The sequence below is a fragment of the Arvicola amphibius genome, chromosome 7 (assembly GCF_903992535.2).
Source record: "Arvicola amphibius chromosome 7, mArvAmp1.2, whole genome shotgun sequence".
NCBI classification, from domain to species: Eukaryota; Metazoa; Chordata; class Mammalia; order Rodentia; family Cricetidae; genus Arvicola; species Arvicola amphibius.
The window spans coordinates 8743512-8762112 of NC_052053.1; the positions used below are offsets into that span (position 1 = coordinate 8743512).

The 18601-nt window shown below is 44.3% G+C and overlaps 1 protein-coding gene across 1 annotated transcript in view; it reads left to right on the forward strand.

The window, feature by feature from the left end:
- Pde11a (phosphodiesterase 11A) overlaps positions 1-18601 on the forward strand; it is a 309344-nt gene that overhangs the window by 145264 nt on the left and 145479 nt on the right. Inside the window, exon 6 of the mRNA XM_038336971.1 lies at positions 9683-9815. Coding sequence (XP_038192899.1) covers positions 9683-9815 — 133 coding nt within the window. The remainder of the gene's footprint in view (positions 1-9682; positions 9816-18601) is intronic.

An 18601-nucleotide genomic window follows, 5' to 3' on the forward strand; every position in this document is an offset into this window, starting at 1 on the left:
TATAATTTTCACTGTGCACCATCGCTGGCAATTTTGCGACCTAGCACATTTTCTCTTCCATACCTCATCACCAAAGCTCACAGTGATGCTGACCCTCTCCCGCACCCCAGGACGTAAACTGGACAGATTAGCACGATCTCACCAGATGCACTGGTTATGGTTAGTATTGCTGTGTTGGAACTCCAGGATCAAAAGCAAGTTGGGGAGGAAAGGGTTTATTTGGCATCACTGTTCATGATCAGAGGAAGTCAGACAGGAGCTTGAGCAGGATCGGAACATGGAGACAGGCACAGATGCAGAGAGTGTAAGGGGTGTTGATTACTGGCTTGCTCCTCATAACTTGCTCAACCTGCTTTCTTACAGAACCCAGGACCACCTGCCCAGGGGTGGCACCACCCACCATGGGCTGAGCCCTCCCCATCAGTCACTAATTGAGAAAATGCCCCACAAGCTTATCTCCAGTCTGATCCTATGGACGCATTTTTCTCCAATTTCTCATGCTTTCAGATGACTCTAGCGTGTGTCAAGTTAACATAAAAATGAGTCAGGACACCAGGGGTTTTTAATAGAAGAGAAATCTTTGTGGTGTATAAGATCTCACACTTACCAAGAGACTTCTTTGCAGACACTCTTCACATGGTGCATTCTCGTGACCTCAAAGTGACCCCATGAGATGGTTTTCTTCCTTGTATAGTACAGCAACCCATTTATCCATAGTCTCGTAGCTAGGAAGTGGTTGCCAAAATGAAAACAAGAGCAATCAGAACAGAATTGTTTGGCTATGAAGTCAACAAGATTTTGCTGCATGTTGCTGAAAGACACTACCCACCCACACCTATCCCGCTTGCTACGCGTTTCCTGTCTAAGCGTCACAAGACCCTACCCTACAGTGCCATCAGCTTCTGGGGTGATAAACTCCATCATTTTAATTATATAATTTTAGGAAATGAAGTATAGTAAATGTGGTCATTATTTGCCCCGTGTTATTTGCTGATAACACAGACTCTTTAAAGAGGGGAAAATAGGGAGTTTATTGAAGTGTCTTCACATCAAACCTTAAAAGCAAGCTCATTAACAGGTCAAAATAAACTTTAGGAGCTTCTGGGAGTTAAATCATCTTCCACAACCATCACAAGACCAGCACTAATGGGCTGATTCTGCTTGCTAATTGCCTGATCTTTTCCTTTCCTGACTAAAAGGTTTGTTTGATAACCTTTAAAGACACACTGAACCAGTAGAGATTAAAGTCCCTGTCCCGAGGGCCTGAGACCCTCCTGCTGGGGTCCTAGCTTTCAGTCCCTCTGGTATTGACTTCGTCCTTAATCTCCCAATTAAAAGACAATTTCAAATAATGTTGCATAGCTGGTGGTGTCAGGAAGGCGGGGTGACAGGCTTTCCTGAGAAGAAGAAGCGAGCAATGGAGCTCCAGCCTGTGAGCCCCAGTTCAGACTGACGTCAGCAAAGCCAAATATCAAACGCGACCATGCATATCATCTGTAGTTCAAAACTAGACGTTTGTTTGAAAGCATAAAAGAAGAAATTACCTGTCCGAAATACCTCCCTATCCCTCTGACTAATAATCAAGCTGCAAAACGATCCACGGATAATCATCTTTTGACAGTGAGAAAATAGGTGGCTGAAACTTCTATGCCCACATTGTTGATCAGAGTTTAGTTAACAGTCACAGTCTTCATTAGTGACTACCAGTCCAGGAGAACGAACAAGCCTTGACAAACCTGATACGCTGTAGAAAGGTGATGAAAACATGTCTAGATGCAACGTAGCTATATATGTAATTATATGTATATATAAAATCTCCAATACACACAAGGAACTCAAGGCTCATGGGCATGGTGCTATAGATATGATAGGTATTTATAAGGATATGAAGCTTTTGATACAAGGTTCATGCGCAGAACCACACAGCATCCTGTTTGGATTCATCCACTGTAGCCCTTATTCGTTCGTTACTTCCACCTTGTAACCTAACTGTTAGCTCAGCTATTTCCGGTATCAAAAGAGAAAAAACAAACAACAACAACAAAAACAAACAAACAAAAACCCCACAGACTTCTAAGGGATTCCTTGTGGTATAGCTTCATCTGAATTTCTAAACATTCCTTCTTATGAATGAATCTTTTAAAGACTAACTGAGACCAACACCCCTTCTTCTCACCTTCCCTATATTTTGTACTTCCTTCCCTAGAGCATCTACCACAGGCCGTCACTATTGTCTCTGTGTTTCCTGAAGTTCGGGCCATGTTAGCTTCTGTCCACACCCCTCTCTGTAGGTAGGTCTAGAGTTGGACTGGTACCCGTATGCAGGGGGCGTCTTCTAAGATTCTTCCTTGTGGTGGTAGAATATTTGATATAAACATCTTAAAAGAAAGGTTTATTTTAGCTTATGGTTTATGAGGTGTTAGTCCAGGGTGGCCAGCACCTTTGTTTCTGAGCCAGTGGAGAGGTCAACAGTGTGAGAGCGGGAACATGTGCTGGAGGCTGCACACCTCATAGGGGACAAGCGGCAGAGAGGCTGTGAGATAGGGCTAATATAAAACACAGCTCCAAAGCTCAGACCTCAGTGACTACTTCTTCAAGCTAGGGCCCCATCACCTTCTGTTTTGACCCCCTAATAATGCCATTATATTATAAATCTATCAAGGGGTGAATCTATCATTCGGTCTTCAGGGTCCAGTTACTTCCCCAAGGCCCATCGGCCAACAAACAAGGCCCTGACACATGACCTTGTGGAGGAACACTGCATATTCAAAACAGCAAATGGGTTTCCATATAACCAATCCTTAGGCCAGCAAAAGAGGAACACACCCTTCGATGTACTTCTCGCAAGATTCAGTCCTCTCTATTACCTAACTCTTAAACGCAGGTCCCCACCAACAGTCATTCTTGAAGAAACAAGATCCTGAGAATTTCCAGTGAAAATATATAAACAAACTCAGATATTGAGGACAGTCATATATATCAGCACGGGCAGAGACTACTGGTTGTTAGTTTATACATTTATTTTTTCTCCTGATGGGTGCTGTCTAGAGAAGTAACTCTGGAGATATTCTTAAGTCTCTTTTCACAGTTTTCTGCGTTTGAAACCCTCCACAGTCTTCATGGTTGAGCCTGCGGAGGTCTCTTTGAAGTTAGTTTGAGTGTCACGTTAGGAAGCAAGATGCCAGTGGGGACAGGAGACTCCAAACTATAGCATGAGACTCGCTTAAATAACTACATCTCCTTCCATCCTTGATGTCTGTAAAGCAAGAAGAATCAGATTTGCAGTTAGCTTTGGTAGTTTGGTATGAACCCTGAGTTGAGAGAGGTCAATTTTATACAGTTAAAATAAGCTCTCATAGTTGGATTTCATCTTTTAAGGTTGTTTCACTGAAGATCAAACATCAATTATATTTAGTTCACCTTCCCAAAGCATTATTAAAAGGGTTGCTTCTCATTATGGTGCTTTTATTTCTTTTTCTCTAAGATGCTTTAAATATTCTTTCTGTAGGAGGAAAATAGCATTATGATTTGAATGCAAGAGGCTGAAAAATTTATTGTTTATATAAACAAACTTTGGAAACATCAAGATGCTTCCCAAACATCTATATGAGGATGTGAGCCCAGTTGTAGTGCCCTCCAGTACAGACAGGGGCCTGGGGGAGTCTGAAAGGGCTATTTCGTTAGATGTGTGACAGTGTGGACCAAACTATTAGAGCCTTAAGTCCAAGAGCCAAAATGCTTCACAGGGCTTGGTGGAAAGCATTTGATACCCTGAAATCCAGTGGCCAGACTCCCACATGGGGTTCAAAGCAGTGGGCTGTGTCAAGAAGATCTGAATGAAAGAATAAGTCTCCCTAGAGACCCAGAGCACAGGGGACTCACAGGTATCTGTATTCTTATAGCTACGTGCATGACACAGAGAACCACTTCACTGAAAGAAACTCATTAGCACCCTTAACCTATGAAGGTCTGGGAATGATTGAATTGCAGATGTGATTCCAAACCATGATGACTCTTCTTAATTTGGTTAAGTACAAAATGAAAATTGGATGTTGGCCTTTGGTCTCTGTCATGGTCCAGTGCCAGCCCAGACCATAAATTATTTCTCCGGACCAGAGGGGAGGCATGGGAATAAAGACACAACTCACATGGCTTTATCAGGAGGGAGATTCTCAGTGATCCCTCATGAAATCCTGCATTCACATTCTGAAAATTCTCTGCGTTTATTCCCCAAACAGCCTTATATACCAATACATAAACTGAGGGGGAAATTCATTAGTATTCTGTTTCCTAGGTAACCAGGTGAATGTCTGTGGTCACATCCACACATCTAACTATGCCTGCTCTGTTAAGTCTTTCAATCTTCTGTATGCCAGCTCTGTCAGATAGGCCAAATTAGCATCTTTTTTCAGGCATCCTCCAAATTACAAAGAAGGGAGCAGAACATTAGCATATCCTGACCCTTTGTTAGGGCGGTGACCACCTCCTGTGTGGCAGGCGCAAACTATGGTCTGGAAGTCTGGCCACCATTCAATATAGAAATATGGCCCTACAGGTGTCTCTAAAAGAAATGTTCAGACTCAAGAAAGCTGATTAATTCAACTTTGGATGTTAAGTTAAACTCACAAAATCCTGAATAAATGGCTTGCTGGAAACAAATTCAAGCTTTCGGTGATAGAACAGGACCTAGAATGCGCAGACTTCTCAGAGAAAGCTGTTCTGTGTCAACCTTCATGCTGAGGTTACTGGCAGAGCCGTGTCTGACATTGACATAAACAGGAAGGCATGCCACAGAATAAATTCTTGAAGAAATCTGAAGTATGTTTGAGAAGGATGATCTTTTGGGGGAGCCCCTGGGAGCTGTGTTAATTATTACCAGACATTGGGGCTGTCAGACGCACGCTATTTGGTTCCAAGGGGTGATGTTTATTAAAATGTAGACTGAGCTGCGACAACGTGAAGGCTGTGATTTGGATAGCGAGCTGCCCCACTGAAAGCCTTCTCCATTTAATGTGGCATGCCCGTCTTTCAGACGTGTTGAAGAAGGGATTGAAGGCAGTCACTGGCAAGCCACATAAGCATCTCTGTGAGAATCTGAAGAAGGTCCCTCCTTTGTGGTGGTCCAGCTGCACGCCAATATGTGTATTCAGGCTAGATTTCATCTGCCTTCATTCCTTTTAGAGCAGTGGCTGTCAACCTTCCTAACGCTGGGACCCTTTAACACAGTTCCTCATGACACGATGACCACCCCCCCCCAACCATGGGATTATTTTTGTTGCGACTTCACAGCTGTAATTTGGCTCCTGCTATGAATCCTGATGTAAGCATCTGTGCTTTCCAAAGGTTTTTGGAGGTTGCGAGTCACAGCTGGGGAACAACTGGTTTAGTTTGCAGAGCGGTCCACGGTCTTCGTCACATCTTGTTTCAATGGCAGTCAACTCAAAGAAAGGAAGCAACAGTGGATACAAGGGCCCTCTGGAGTCAGAATTAGATCGGCAAAGCCCGTGAGAGAACAAAAACAAAACCAAGACTAAAAACCAGGACTAACCAGGGGCCCCTTCACTTGTGATTAAATGCATTGCCTTGCTGTACTGTGTAAAGGAGTACGGGCTGCTCTGTGAAGAATTTGCTGCAAACATCATGCTTTTAAAAGATGTTTACTCTAGGCTGAAAATATGACCTTAGTTTGAGCTTCCGTTGTCTAATTAGCACCCAGTTCACAGGTGAAGGTTCTGCAACTCACCTGAAATCACAGGGTGAGAAGGGCTGTTTGATGGGATCAACCTGACTTCAATTATATTGCACAAAACCACTCTTTTAAAAAATGAGACCCAAGAAAAGAGCTGGGTGGTGGTGGCGCACGCCTTTCATCCCAGCACTCGGGAGGCAGAGGCAGGCGGATCTCTGTGAGTTCGAGGCCAACCTGGTCTACAAGAGCTAGTCCCAGTATAGGCTCCAAAGCTTCAGAGAAACCCTGCCTCGAAAAACAAAACAAAAACAAACAAATAAAATCCAAAAAGAAAAGAAAAGAAGCAATGTTTTGAAAGCCGCAAAGGGAATTGAAAAGTTGAATGGATGCCAAAGCCAGAATCTGATTCCTGTGGTCTGAACATTCCTACGTTGAAACCTAACCCCAAGCATGAGGATACCTGTAGGCGCTGCCTCTGGGAGATGATTAGATCATGTGGCTAGCCTTCATAAACGGAATTAGCATCCTTATAGAAGAGGCCCTGGGTGCTCTCCCACTCTTCACACCATGTGAGATACACAAGAAGGAACCAGATGACAAATCTGTGAGAGACTAGATCTTGGTTTTCCCAGAACCACGAGAGATAAATACTTGTGTTTATTTTCCACCTGGTCCGTGGTATTTTGTTACAGCTACCCAGACTAAGATAAGGATGTAAATGACAAGTCAACTCTCTAGGTGTCCTATCTCCTAACCCTTAGCATCTGTGCCTGTGGGTCATCAACTGTACACATGCAAGGGTGGTTTTCAGAAAGTCTGTTGTCTGTCCCACTGTAGGGCATTTCAGATCCCATCTCCTTTCTGAAGCCCCTGGACCTCTTCAGCATTCGTAGCTGATCCAACAGACTTGGTGACTTGGCCACCTAGGTGCATGACAATTTCTTCATTTGAGAATCGTGCCAAGAATTTCAGTTTGTATGTTGTCTAAATGCCTGTGTGCTTCTATCTGCTCTCTTCATCTGAGTGTAAGCTCTGTAAGGGCAAAGGTCATGGCTTCTTGCAGGACTTTTGAACAGTGCCCTGCATGGAACCAATGCTCCTCCTCCTGCTGCTGCTGCTGCGCTGCTGCCGCTATTTCAATGCAGTCTGCAGTTTGAACTGAGGAAATTCTAAAATGTCCTAGATTTAGAGGGAGGGTTTCAGGAGCCCGCGCTCAGTGGTGTTTGCTCACCATTCCTTCCTTGGGAATTCTGCACGTGGGGCCCCGAGACTCTGAAGAGCAAGCCCAGTGGTTTTCCTTCCTTCAATTTCCCGCAGCTCTGAGCAAAGTGCTCACTACCTCTGCATCTTCCCAAACTCCTGGTATTCACTCTCTCTCTCTCTCTCTCTCTCTCTCTCTCTCTCTCTCTCTCTCTCTCTCTCTCTCTCTCTCTCTCTCTCGTTTTCAGAGCGAGGTCCATGAGCCTTGCTTTTCTTCTGCTTATTAAAGTCCTGAAGGGTAATAAAGAGACAGAGTCATCTGGGAGTGAGAGTTAGGGCAAGAATCGGATCTCTCAGGAAGTTACCTTCTCTGGGCTTCAGTTTTTCTGAGCTGGTAGCATGTAGAGACAAAGACCCATATTATAAAGACACACATACAGACAACAAATTAGTTAACAAAACATCTGGACTGGCCCTGTTCTACAGCGATGGTAAGCCTGTTTGTCTCCTCTTCATTTCTTCTCTCTTTCCCTCCTCCGTGTTTCTGCCTTTCCCCTCCTTTCTTTCCCTCAATGTCAATTTCTCTACACAAGCCCTTTCTGAGAAATTCCAGATATTTCATGTCCCTAAAAATAATCTCATCTCTGTGTCTACTTTGCAGTCCTGAGAACTGACTGAGCCTCTGGCCCTGTTCTCCCATAAGCAATCTGGCCATGCTTCTGGAACACCTGGTATCTTTCTCGTCTTCTCAAGTCTCCAAACAAACCCTTGCTACGAATAGGACTAGGTATTCAGGAGCAAGATGTACACAGGCTACCAAACCCTTGACATGGGCCTGACACCTGTAGTCCTCCAGGGTCTCTTCTCATCTTCGGTCTCTCTCGGCCAGCGCTTCTTATTCACCACCTCTAAATCAAAGTTCCTAGAATCGCTGCTCAAGCGGCCTTTTCTTTCCCGTACTCTCAAACATTTCTCCATCACCTACAGCTAAGGTCCCAGCAGCTCTATCCAAGTCTCAATTCTTCTTTCTAGTCTTATTCCTCAGCCTTATTCCTCAGCCTCTGGTCACCCATTTTTCTGTGTTTTTCTTTAACTCCTGGTGTTTCCTCCCCCCACCTCCAATCTCTCCTGTGGACTTACGCCCATCTTGAAAGACACTCAGCGAAGTGGCTAATGTTCGTTCCTTGTCCCTGCTGTTCCTTGTCTTGGGTTCCTCCCTGACTGCTCCGCTCCCGTCTTTCTAAGGTCCCACTTCAGCCCTTTCCTCCCACAGTCTACAGCAAACAATAGGCCAGAACTTCCAACACTTCTAAAATTATACCGTATGGAACTGGGGGGATGGTTTGGTTGGTAAAATGCCTGCCATGGCAAACATGAGCACTGAGTTCACATCCCCAGCTCACATGCTGAAATGGCAGAGCCCACCTGCAACTGAAGTACGGGGGGACAGAGTTAGGTGGATCTCTCAAGATCTCTCAAGATCGCTGGCCAGCCAGCCTAACGGTGTCAGTGAGAGATTCTCAGAAAAATGAAATGGAGAGTGATCAATAAGACACCTGACATCAGCCTCTGACACACACACACACGCACACACACACAAAATAAATGTAAAATGCAGTATATAGACAACATAGAATGTATTGGCAAGTCAGTGCCTCTCTGAAAGAGCATCAAGAATTCAGTCCATTCATATAAATTTAGAAATTATTTTGTTAGCCTAGATCCATATATCGGGTACATTTTACCATGTTTTTCCTCTACGCTGCTTTCATTAAAGTACAGCAGAAAGCCCCATTTGCCACAGATGTAAAGTAGCAAAGAGAAAACAGAACACAGACTTTGTTTTTCGAATTAGAAACACAGCTTTTCTTTGAAGTTCTTTCATTTACGTACTACTCGATAGCTGTAAACCTAAGCCTCTTATTAAAATTTTCATTCGCACCTAGAGAGCCACAGAGAGCAAGCGTGTGCGCTATTCAGCCTTTATACGCATCGAAAGATGAGTAACGTCGTAAATATAGCCCGAGTTTGCCAGGCACAGAGCGTCTGTCCCTACAGATGTGATGTAGAGATGATGGTAGATAATCTACCCCTCCTGCTCATTCATGCATCTAGTGGTCTCCATGAAAACGCCTGCCCTTCTCAGCTCGCCACGAACTCCAAACGGGTATATACAGTATAATATTAACAACTATGCACAAATGTGTACTAACAGCGTAATAGCAATGGCTGTCTACAGTCTTAATATCTTCTTACATAAAGTGCAGCTTAGACTAGGCGCACAGATGGGGCTGTGCTAGCGCTGGAAACATGGTCGAGTGACAGATCAGCAGCTTAACCGGCATAAGGCCTTGTGCTCCATCCTCACACAGAAAACGTGCAACATTTATTTCCCAGTTTCCCTCATTCTTGGTAGCAAAAAAATCTGGGACGTTCAGCTGAGGAACCCAGTGGAAATGTACGAAGCCTTGTGTTGGTGCCCTATTACCAGTCTTGGTCTTATCTGGTTGTTTGCTTTAGATCTGTCAATCTTGAGGCTTGAACACAGCCTAGAGCTACTCTCTGGCCTGTGGAGGATCTGCATTTCTCTCCATGGTCTGATCACCTTCCATTCTAGTGGGGAAATAGTTTAAAGGGGGCTCCTGATAATTCTCTCCCTGTCATTCTGACTAATACCATTTATTCCTCGGTAATAAGGGCAGGAAATGTCGCTATTAACGTTGTCTGGCAGAGTTTACTTTCCAACAAACTTAGTGTCTCTTCTTTCCTATGGCTGACTCGGTGCTCCAACAGTTTCAAAGAAAGCATGGAGAAGTCGTCTTACTCTGACTGGCTGATAAACAACAGCATCGCCGAGCTGGTTGCTTCGACAGGCCTTCCTGTGAACGTCAGCGATGCCTATCAGGACCCGCGCTTTGACGCTGAGGTAAGAGGAGTCCTCTTTGGAGGCCTGTTGTCACAGTGCTGACGGTTTTTCTGGTTGAGGTGGGGAAGGGATGTCATGCAGAGCCGCAGTAACCAAGATAACAGACACTTCTTCAGGCTCTGTGTTCTGGTTCCCAGTGTTGCCCACTGGAGACTGACCGCTGTTTGGGTCTGCCCAGACTTGTGAACAGGTGTCTTCAGTTTCCTTGTGAGGAAGAGTACCCCAGTACCTGGGTTGTATGGTAGAATATTATTTTAAGATATGTTACATGTGTTGATGCTGTGAGACATTTGCTTTAATGTTGCAAAGATGTGTTGTTTTCTTTTATGTTGGATTCGTTTAACATGGTGAAGCTGTGTTATTGCGCCTGTCTGAAACACCCGATTGGTCTAAGAAGGAATTGGGTGGCCAATATCTAGCTAGGCTGGGCTGGCAGGCAGAAAGAAAAATAGGAGACAAAGAGAAGGAGCAAGAAAAGAAGAGGCAGCCACCCAGCCGTACAGCCAGCCACAGAGTAATAGTGACAGTAAGATTATAGAAGAAAAGGGGAAAACCCAGAGGCAAAGGGTAGATGGGATTATTTAAGTGGAAAAAAAAAAGCAGGCTAAAAACAAGCCAAGGTAAGACCGGGCATTTATAAGAAAGAACAAGTCTCCGTGTGTGATTTATTTGGGAGCTGGGTGGTGGGCCCCAAAGAGCAAAGAGTCAAAGAGTAAAAATGGCCAACTATAGGGCTGTGTGCCTGCTGGGGTGAAAATGGCGTAAGGATGTCGGTATCTGCACTGCCACACTGTGCTCGGACATCGGTATCCCCACTGCCGCATGAGCTTGGACATCGGTATCCCCACTGCCGCACTGTGCTCGGATGTCAGTATCCCAACTGCTGCCCTGTGCTTGGACGTCGGTATCGGCACTGCCCCACTGTGCTCCTACATCAGTATCCGTACTGCAGCACGAGCTCGGACGTCGGTATGCGCACTCTGCGGCACTGTGCTTGGAGCAGATTGTTGTATATAAGTTCAGTCTCTTGCTGCATCTCTCTTCCTTAAGCTGAGAAAAAGGGAATGCTAAAGAAAATATTTCTGTGCATACAATTTTATGAAGAAAAGCTCTCAGGAGTCTAGATTATCACTAATAATAAATGAATAACCCAAGGAGTTTGGTTATGCAGAAAATCATAATTACCAGTTGTTAGGAAGTCGCCATGTTTAATTGTCTGTGGGAGAGATAAGCGTTCCCTGACCTAGACCATAGCACTAAATTGGGTGTGAGTTGCTGCTGTTCTGCTCTTAGCTGTGCACCATGGAGAAGGTCAAACTCTGGACAAAAAGCAAAAGGAAAAACAACAAATTAAACGGTTACCTTTCCCCCTAGGTCTGCAGACTTGCTGTGACGGAGTAGGAGGACACCCATATGCCTACCCCAGATTTAGAAAAGATCATTACTTTTGAGTCTTTGTGTTGACTTTCCCTGATCCCATCTCCTGACTCACCACCCCTGTGGGTAACCAGTATCCAGCACTTGAATTAGGCACAGCTCTGCTGTCCTGTATGGCATCGTCACACACATTTAAAATCTACCAACTATGTTTTGTATTTTTATCTCTCTGAACTTCGAATTGACTAATACTGTGTGTGTTCACCTGTGGCTTTTTGCCCTCAACGTTATTTGATGGATGCTGCCAAGCATGAGCATTGTCTCGAAAAAGCGAGCCTTGTTTTGTCTATCCAGTAGGTTTCTGATGGACCTTTGAGTTCAGTGTTTTCCTGATAAATCAGTAAAATTGAATAGAAAACAAAGAAAGAAAAAAGATGACATGTCTGCTCCTAGGAATTGAGAAGAAGATTCATTGTGGAGATGAAGGAGCAAACAGAAAGGGACAGAGACAGAGACAACTGGAGAGTCCAGAGTGAACATGGCCAGATTGAGCCAAGCCATGTGAGGAGAGAGGGGAAGAGAGAGTGAAGAGGAGCTACTAACGAAGAGGGGCAGCCTGGGCCAAGAGAGCAAAAAGGGGGAAAAAAAAAAAAAAAAAGGACTGGCCAAAATGACTGGATTATACAAGGAAGAACAAAGTGTGTGTGGGGGGGGACAACCCAGCCCCTGGGCTGGAGAGCTCAGGGTAGGGGTGGGGTATGCCAGCCAGGAGAACTCTGTATCAGGTAGAGACTGGGGGATGTTCAGAGAATCTGACAGCCAGTGTCAGCTCTGATATGTTCACAAGCACCTCAGTTAGTCATTTGTCTGGGGTTTGAGACATCTGTGTGACTTTTCTTTTAAATTAAAAAAAAAAAAAAGTTTTCAGATTTACTTGCTTAAGGTATATGAGTGTTTTGCTGGTGTTTGTGTGTGTGAGAAAGAGATGGGGAGACCCTTGTACAGACCTGGAACCTGTGGAGGTCAGAAGAAAACATAGGATACCCTGGAACTAGTTTTATGGATTCTTTCAATAAGAAATAATTCACCCCATCAAACTTTGCCTGGCTTATCGAGCGTAAAGGCCAGCCAGCTCTCTCATTTGCGGTTATCCCTGCTGTATGGTGACTTCTGAGAGAGTCTCAGACCCTCAGCCCAAGCAGATGCAGAAAAAGGATGGAGGAGAATGGTCCTTCTTTTCAAATCTTGGTTTTGTAACTGTTGTTTTTCCTTCTGATGGAAGTAGCTACAAAGGGGTCTTTGAGGTGAGGCAGTCCTCACATCAGGTGCTGTAGGTTCCTGCTGATAGGGTTGTGGGGCAAGTGTGCTCAGCTGTCCCCTGCTGGGCCTTCTCTTGGTAATCTTCTTAAATAGTTAATGGAGGTTACTCCTTGTGGAGAACTAGCAGGTGAGCCATAGTGATTATCTATTATCTGTATGGCCAGAGTCTCTCACCAGTGCTGCCTGGTGGTCCTAAAAGCACACGGGTGCTTATGGCCAAATTTATTGGAAGCCGTGCCAGAATGCTGTATTAAGTCGTTATGAAGCTGAAAAATGAGCTTCAAATTTGCCACTTGCAGGGATCACTATAGTTTTTTTTCCCTCTGTTTCAAGGACTCTATGATCCTTGAAAACACCTGAAAAAATGTTAATATACGTGACTTTATTTACTTATAGTAGTATAAAAACACTCGTGTTGATCGGTTTTGGAGGTAGGCTTCATATTTTATCAGCCATTATGTATCTTCTCTTAGGGGAAGCGGTGCCTGCATTTGCTTCTAAAGATGCTCCCAGGGATGCTGTTATGGGTAGCCCACCGGGGATGATGAACCCACAGACACAGCTTATAGACAATTGAAAGTTTTTATTCCAGCTGACTGGGATTACACTCAATTATTTGGGGACTTAGATGCAGCCTCGAATGCTTTTGAATGTTTTTCTTTTGAGGGCAGAAAAACCCTGACACTTTGCTCAGCAGCTGCAGAGAGGATTCACAGAAGTAAGTAAGCAAGCAGCTTGACAGAAGCCGAGCTAAGTGGTTAGCTGAAGGGCTTTCCACACCAACGGGCAGTTTAGCAGACAATAAGCTACACTGGCTATGACATCCTGACCTTTGGTTCCTAGGATAGATTGAGTACTTTCCATGGACTTCTCCATCAAGGAGATCAAATTCTAGTTAAACCTGACATGACCTCAGCAAGATTATAAGATTGAGGAACGGTCTTACCCTGTCACAATCGATTTTCTGCTGCTGTATAATGAATCACCTTGGGTCGGTAACTAAGAACTCCCACTTCCCGTAATGCAGCTCCTGGTGACATGGGAATGGCATCTCTGGGCTCTCTGTTCAGGGTCTCCCAAGGCTGAAGTCAATGTGCTAGCCAGACGGCATTGGCTTTAACATGCTGACCAGATTGTTGGCAGAATGGAGTTCCTTGCCTGTTGAGTAAATCTCTCCCTTCACCTACTGGTGGTGGTCAAGAATGTCCACGGGCTCTGAGGGGTGGCCCTCCAGTCTTAAAGGTGGCCCTCTCAGCTCACTCCCCAAAGGAAGAGCTCACTCCAAACAGCTGAAACAGAAACTAATATAATGTCAAGAAAAATGTCACACAACCTCAAGATGATTGTCCCATTGGTTTTGCTAAGGAAGCAACTGTCATATATTCACGGACCTCTCCTCGTTCAAGGGGAAAGAGGTAAACAGGATCTTCACAAAGCTGGGAAGGAAGTGGTATCAGGCAAGTATTTTAAAGACTACACAAAATGAATCCCTAAAAAATTCCCCTGCCCCATAAAGCAACTTATTTGTCCTGGCAAGAAAAAATATCCATAAGAAATAAATACAAGACACAAAGAAGTTCTTATAGAATAATATTTGCAAGAGTATCTTGAGATATACACATTGTTCTCTAATAAATACCTCAGATGTAACATGTACAAAGCTTTCAATCTTCTTCCCCAATACCGGTGTCTCTCTGTCTCTACGAAGGTAATTCAGTTCTTCCTAATGCTTACGTGAGGGATTGCACAGGCACGAAGCTGCCTTTCACTCCCGTTGGACAACTGGTTCGGAAGAGGTCGGCCTGGTCCCTTCTCACCACTTAGCTGTCGCTCATTCATAACGGTGGTCCAAGCTACCATCATCTCCAGGCGAGTTCATAACCACGGCCGCCTGCTCTGACTCGGCTTCCGTCTGCCCTCTAAACTCTGTACTTTATCCTCCTCACGATAGCCGGCCACGTCTACATTGTAATTCACATCACAGCTTTTCACAGCCTCCTTAGTTCCGGGAGAAAAAGCCAGTTGCCGTTATTTCAGAGGTCTGTAGTTCCCTGCATGATCCGGTGCACCACTGTCTACCCCACGTCCTTACGAATGTTGTTCCAACTACCCTGGTCGCCTTGTTCCTGGAACTTGCCACTCACGTATCCATCCACCTTAGGCCTTTGTGCTGGTCTCTCCTCAGACGGCAGTTCTTCTGATATTCCTTGCCCTTCTTACCTTGTTAGATTTTTCCAAATAATCTTAGCACTTTCTAATGTATAATTTGCTTTTGTGCTTTTTCTCTTTATTATGCTAACTTTCCCTGGGGAGACATGAGCAGGTATCTATTTACCCCATCATATAGAACACCAACAGCAGACCAAAGGCATGATTCTGACCACAGTATTTTAGCCTCACGTTTGTTTGGCGTCGTGCTTCTGAATTCAACTCTTGAGATGGGCTACCCTCTAGGACATCATCTATGATGCTTTTTGTCCTTCTTTTCACACTAGATTTAAAAAAAAAAAAAGACACTGGCACAAATACACGAACAGAACACCAGCCATTATTTAATCTAGGTTTATATTTTTATTGCTTGTTTAGTATTTTCTTCCAATTGAGTAGCTACAGGAAGAGTTTCCAGAGCTATCCAACCTGAAGTTGGTTTTCTGCCTACAGTAAGAATGAGTGATGGACTCATGATTTAAATAGAAAGGGTTCTTTAAGTAATGGGAAGAGCAGAAAATAACTAGAAATGAAGGTGGGCTTCATGCAGGAACCGGCTTGGTGGTTTCTGCATTTGTTATAAATACGGGGGTGGCAGGAAGCCCACCATCATTCAGAGGCCCTCTGCCAAGACAGACACCCAGTAACAGAGTTAATACAGAAGCTCATGACCCGGATCTGACCCTAAGCCTCCCCCTTCCATCCCGTGCAATTTTTCTCTGTGAAGTTCTGATTTTTAAAAGCCTGCTACAGACAACTCGAAAGTCCTTGCCCTTGTCATGTAGCACTTAAGGATAATGGGGCCCCAGTCTCCGAGGTCCGCTGCTTGAGAGCATTAGAGCCCATTTTGGCTGTCAGGCCATCTGGAGGAGCACTTCTGAGTGCCAGCCTGGCAGGACAACGCATTCTCTCTTCTCTGGAACACCTTCTGCCCTGTCAGTTAGGCTTCTAGCGAAAAGGAACCGGCAAAGCTGAATCTGTTATGGGGTAACGCTCTGTGGATCTGCCTACGTGCACACGCTTCTGGCTGTCCTCTGTCAGCCACTCACTCCCGCTACAAACTATTTCAGATCTTTTCTCAAACGCGGGATTATGGTCAGGAAGATTGGAGAGTGGACACAAGAATTCCTGATAGTAAGGAGGAGGTGTGGGGAGTCTAGGAGGATATGGGTTACTATGACAGCAAGCTATAAAATGGGTGGGAGTGGAAGGGATGGTGAAATCAAACGTGAGCCCCACAGGTCAAAGAATCAGACAGGCCACCTAGCCCTCCCCTAACACAAAGAATCAGACAGGCTACCTAGCCGTCACCTAACACAAAGTATAAGATTTTTTTTGTCTCTTGTTTTGTTTGTTTGCTTGGTTGGTTGAGTTTTTCTTTTTTGTTGTTCAGAATTTAAGGAATCATTTGTAGGTGGTCATCTAGAAAATATTAGAACTAATCTGATATGTAGGGTAGAAAAAATAGATTCTCTCCTTTTTGCAGGGAAGTGAAGTGACTGGCTGAGCCCCGGATCTCCTATCTAGTCTTAGGACTGGAACTAGGTCTCACCAGCACATGAAGCTGGGAATAATGTTGAATAGGGAAAGGAAACATATGACAGATTAAAGTATAGCAACACACCGTTACCAGTTCCGATTACACTTCCTCTGTCTGCCTTACGAAGGTTGGAAAATATAACAGGTCTGTTTTGAAGGATCTAGGAGCTAAACCATCAACCATGTTTAATTGGGTCTGTTTGAAATGTCCCTTGGGGATAGGTGTAGGCAAATATTTAAGTGGACAGATGTTTAATTGGCTAGTACCTGATAGAGTATATTTATTCAGACTGTAACCTGTTAGGAAGGCTGCCTCATCTCACATAGCCTAATTTGAGAGACTCTAATGGTGCAGGATAATTAGGTAGGAAATCTGCAGAACAAGGTAGGAATGTTTTCACAGGCATTTCCTTTAGTGTTAACAATATCTGCATTGTAAAAATACTCTACATACATTAAAACATTCACATACATTCTAGTAAAACAAATTATAAACGAGAAAAGCACAAAGAAAGACAGAATCAATTGTGATGTCAAAATCTGAATATGTTTAGTTGGGTTCTCTAGAGCAGTGGTTCTCAACCCTCCTAATGCTGTGACCCTTTAATACAGTTCCTATGTTGTGATGACCCCAACCAGAAAATTACGTCATTGCTACTTCATCACTGTAATTTTATGTTACTGTTATGAATTGTAATGAAATATCTGATGTGCAGGATATCTGATATGCTACCTCCAAAAGGGGCTTGGTGCACTGGATGAGAATCACACTGCTCTAGAGAAACAGAAACAAGGAGGTGAATATATATATATATATATATATATGTATGTATGTATGTATATATGTATGTATGTATACACAATTCATTCATATATATATACATATATATGTTATTTATTAAGTGATCTTTAAAAAAATGATAGTCAAACACCTGAGATGCTGAGGACCAGTTCTCGGTTGTTAGCTCTGGCTGCCTCAATACTCAGAGAAGTCCCAGAATAGCTATCTCTCTCTGGGGGGACCTGCAGTTACTCAATTCATAAGGCGGTAGTCCCAGTCTAGCGCTGGAAGCCCAGAAAATGTCTGGGTAGTCTATGCTCCCTCTTCCACCAGGAAAGCTTGGGAATGCTGATTCTACTGTACGTGAAGGAATCAACAGCAGCAGGGATAAATCAACTCGGGGGCAAGAGGAAGGCCAAGTCAGCAAAGGGCAAGACAGGCTTCTTTCTAAAATATTGTTTTTTAATCTGGGCTTCTACTGGGAGGTGACGCCCACAATCAGGACAAATCAAATCAGAACAAACTCTTCAGGTGAGTCTCCCTATTCAAGTGATTCTAATTTGTGGCAAATTGGCTTTAATACCAAGTTTCTATCTTCCATCAACTAACCCGGACTAGTACGACTTCCCATAAACATTATTTTACTACTAACAGCAGTAAGAGAAATGTCTTAAGATCTTAAATCAAAAGCTTTGCTCTCTTCACACTCTCGTACCCTCCCTCCTTTCTTAATTGTCTTCTCTTTCGCTTTATAAAAATCAAAAGTGATCATCACTCACACCACACACACCGCACACACTGCACACACACACCGCATATACACATACACACACCACACACACACGCCGCATACATGCATACATATCGCATACACACACCGCACATGCACACACACCGCACACACACACATACACACACATACACCACATGCATGCATACATATCGCATACACACACACCACGCACGCACACACACACACTGCACACACACACATACACACATACCCACTGCGCGAGCGCGCGCACACGCGCGCGCGCGCACACATACACACACCGCATACACACATACCCACCGCGCACACACACATACACACACACATACACCGCATGCATGCATACATATCGCATACACACACACCACGCATGTACACACACCGCGCACGCACACGCACACACACACACACCACATACCATTCACTGATCGCTTAGCTATGAAGATCCTCTTTGCTGAACCACTGTGAGAGAACTGTGAAGACACAACCTCCTCTGCTGTCTCACGGCTCCTCCAGTGTTAGCAGTTTAAAGACTGTGGGTCCACACAACACAGCTTTCACAGTGTGACCTTCCTCTGCTACACTTGACTGTTATTCCCGATCCCACCCCTTTATCTCCTCCCCATGTCTGCCTTTAATTAACACACTTGTTGAGAAATTGAACTCTTATCCTGCTTGATCGCTCGAAGCTATTGAATGCCATTGCTCCTGCGGTTTGTTCTATTTTGAACATAATTTTTTTTTCTTCATGTGTAAGTAATTCACAGCCCTTATTTAAAATTTAGGAAC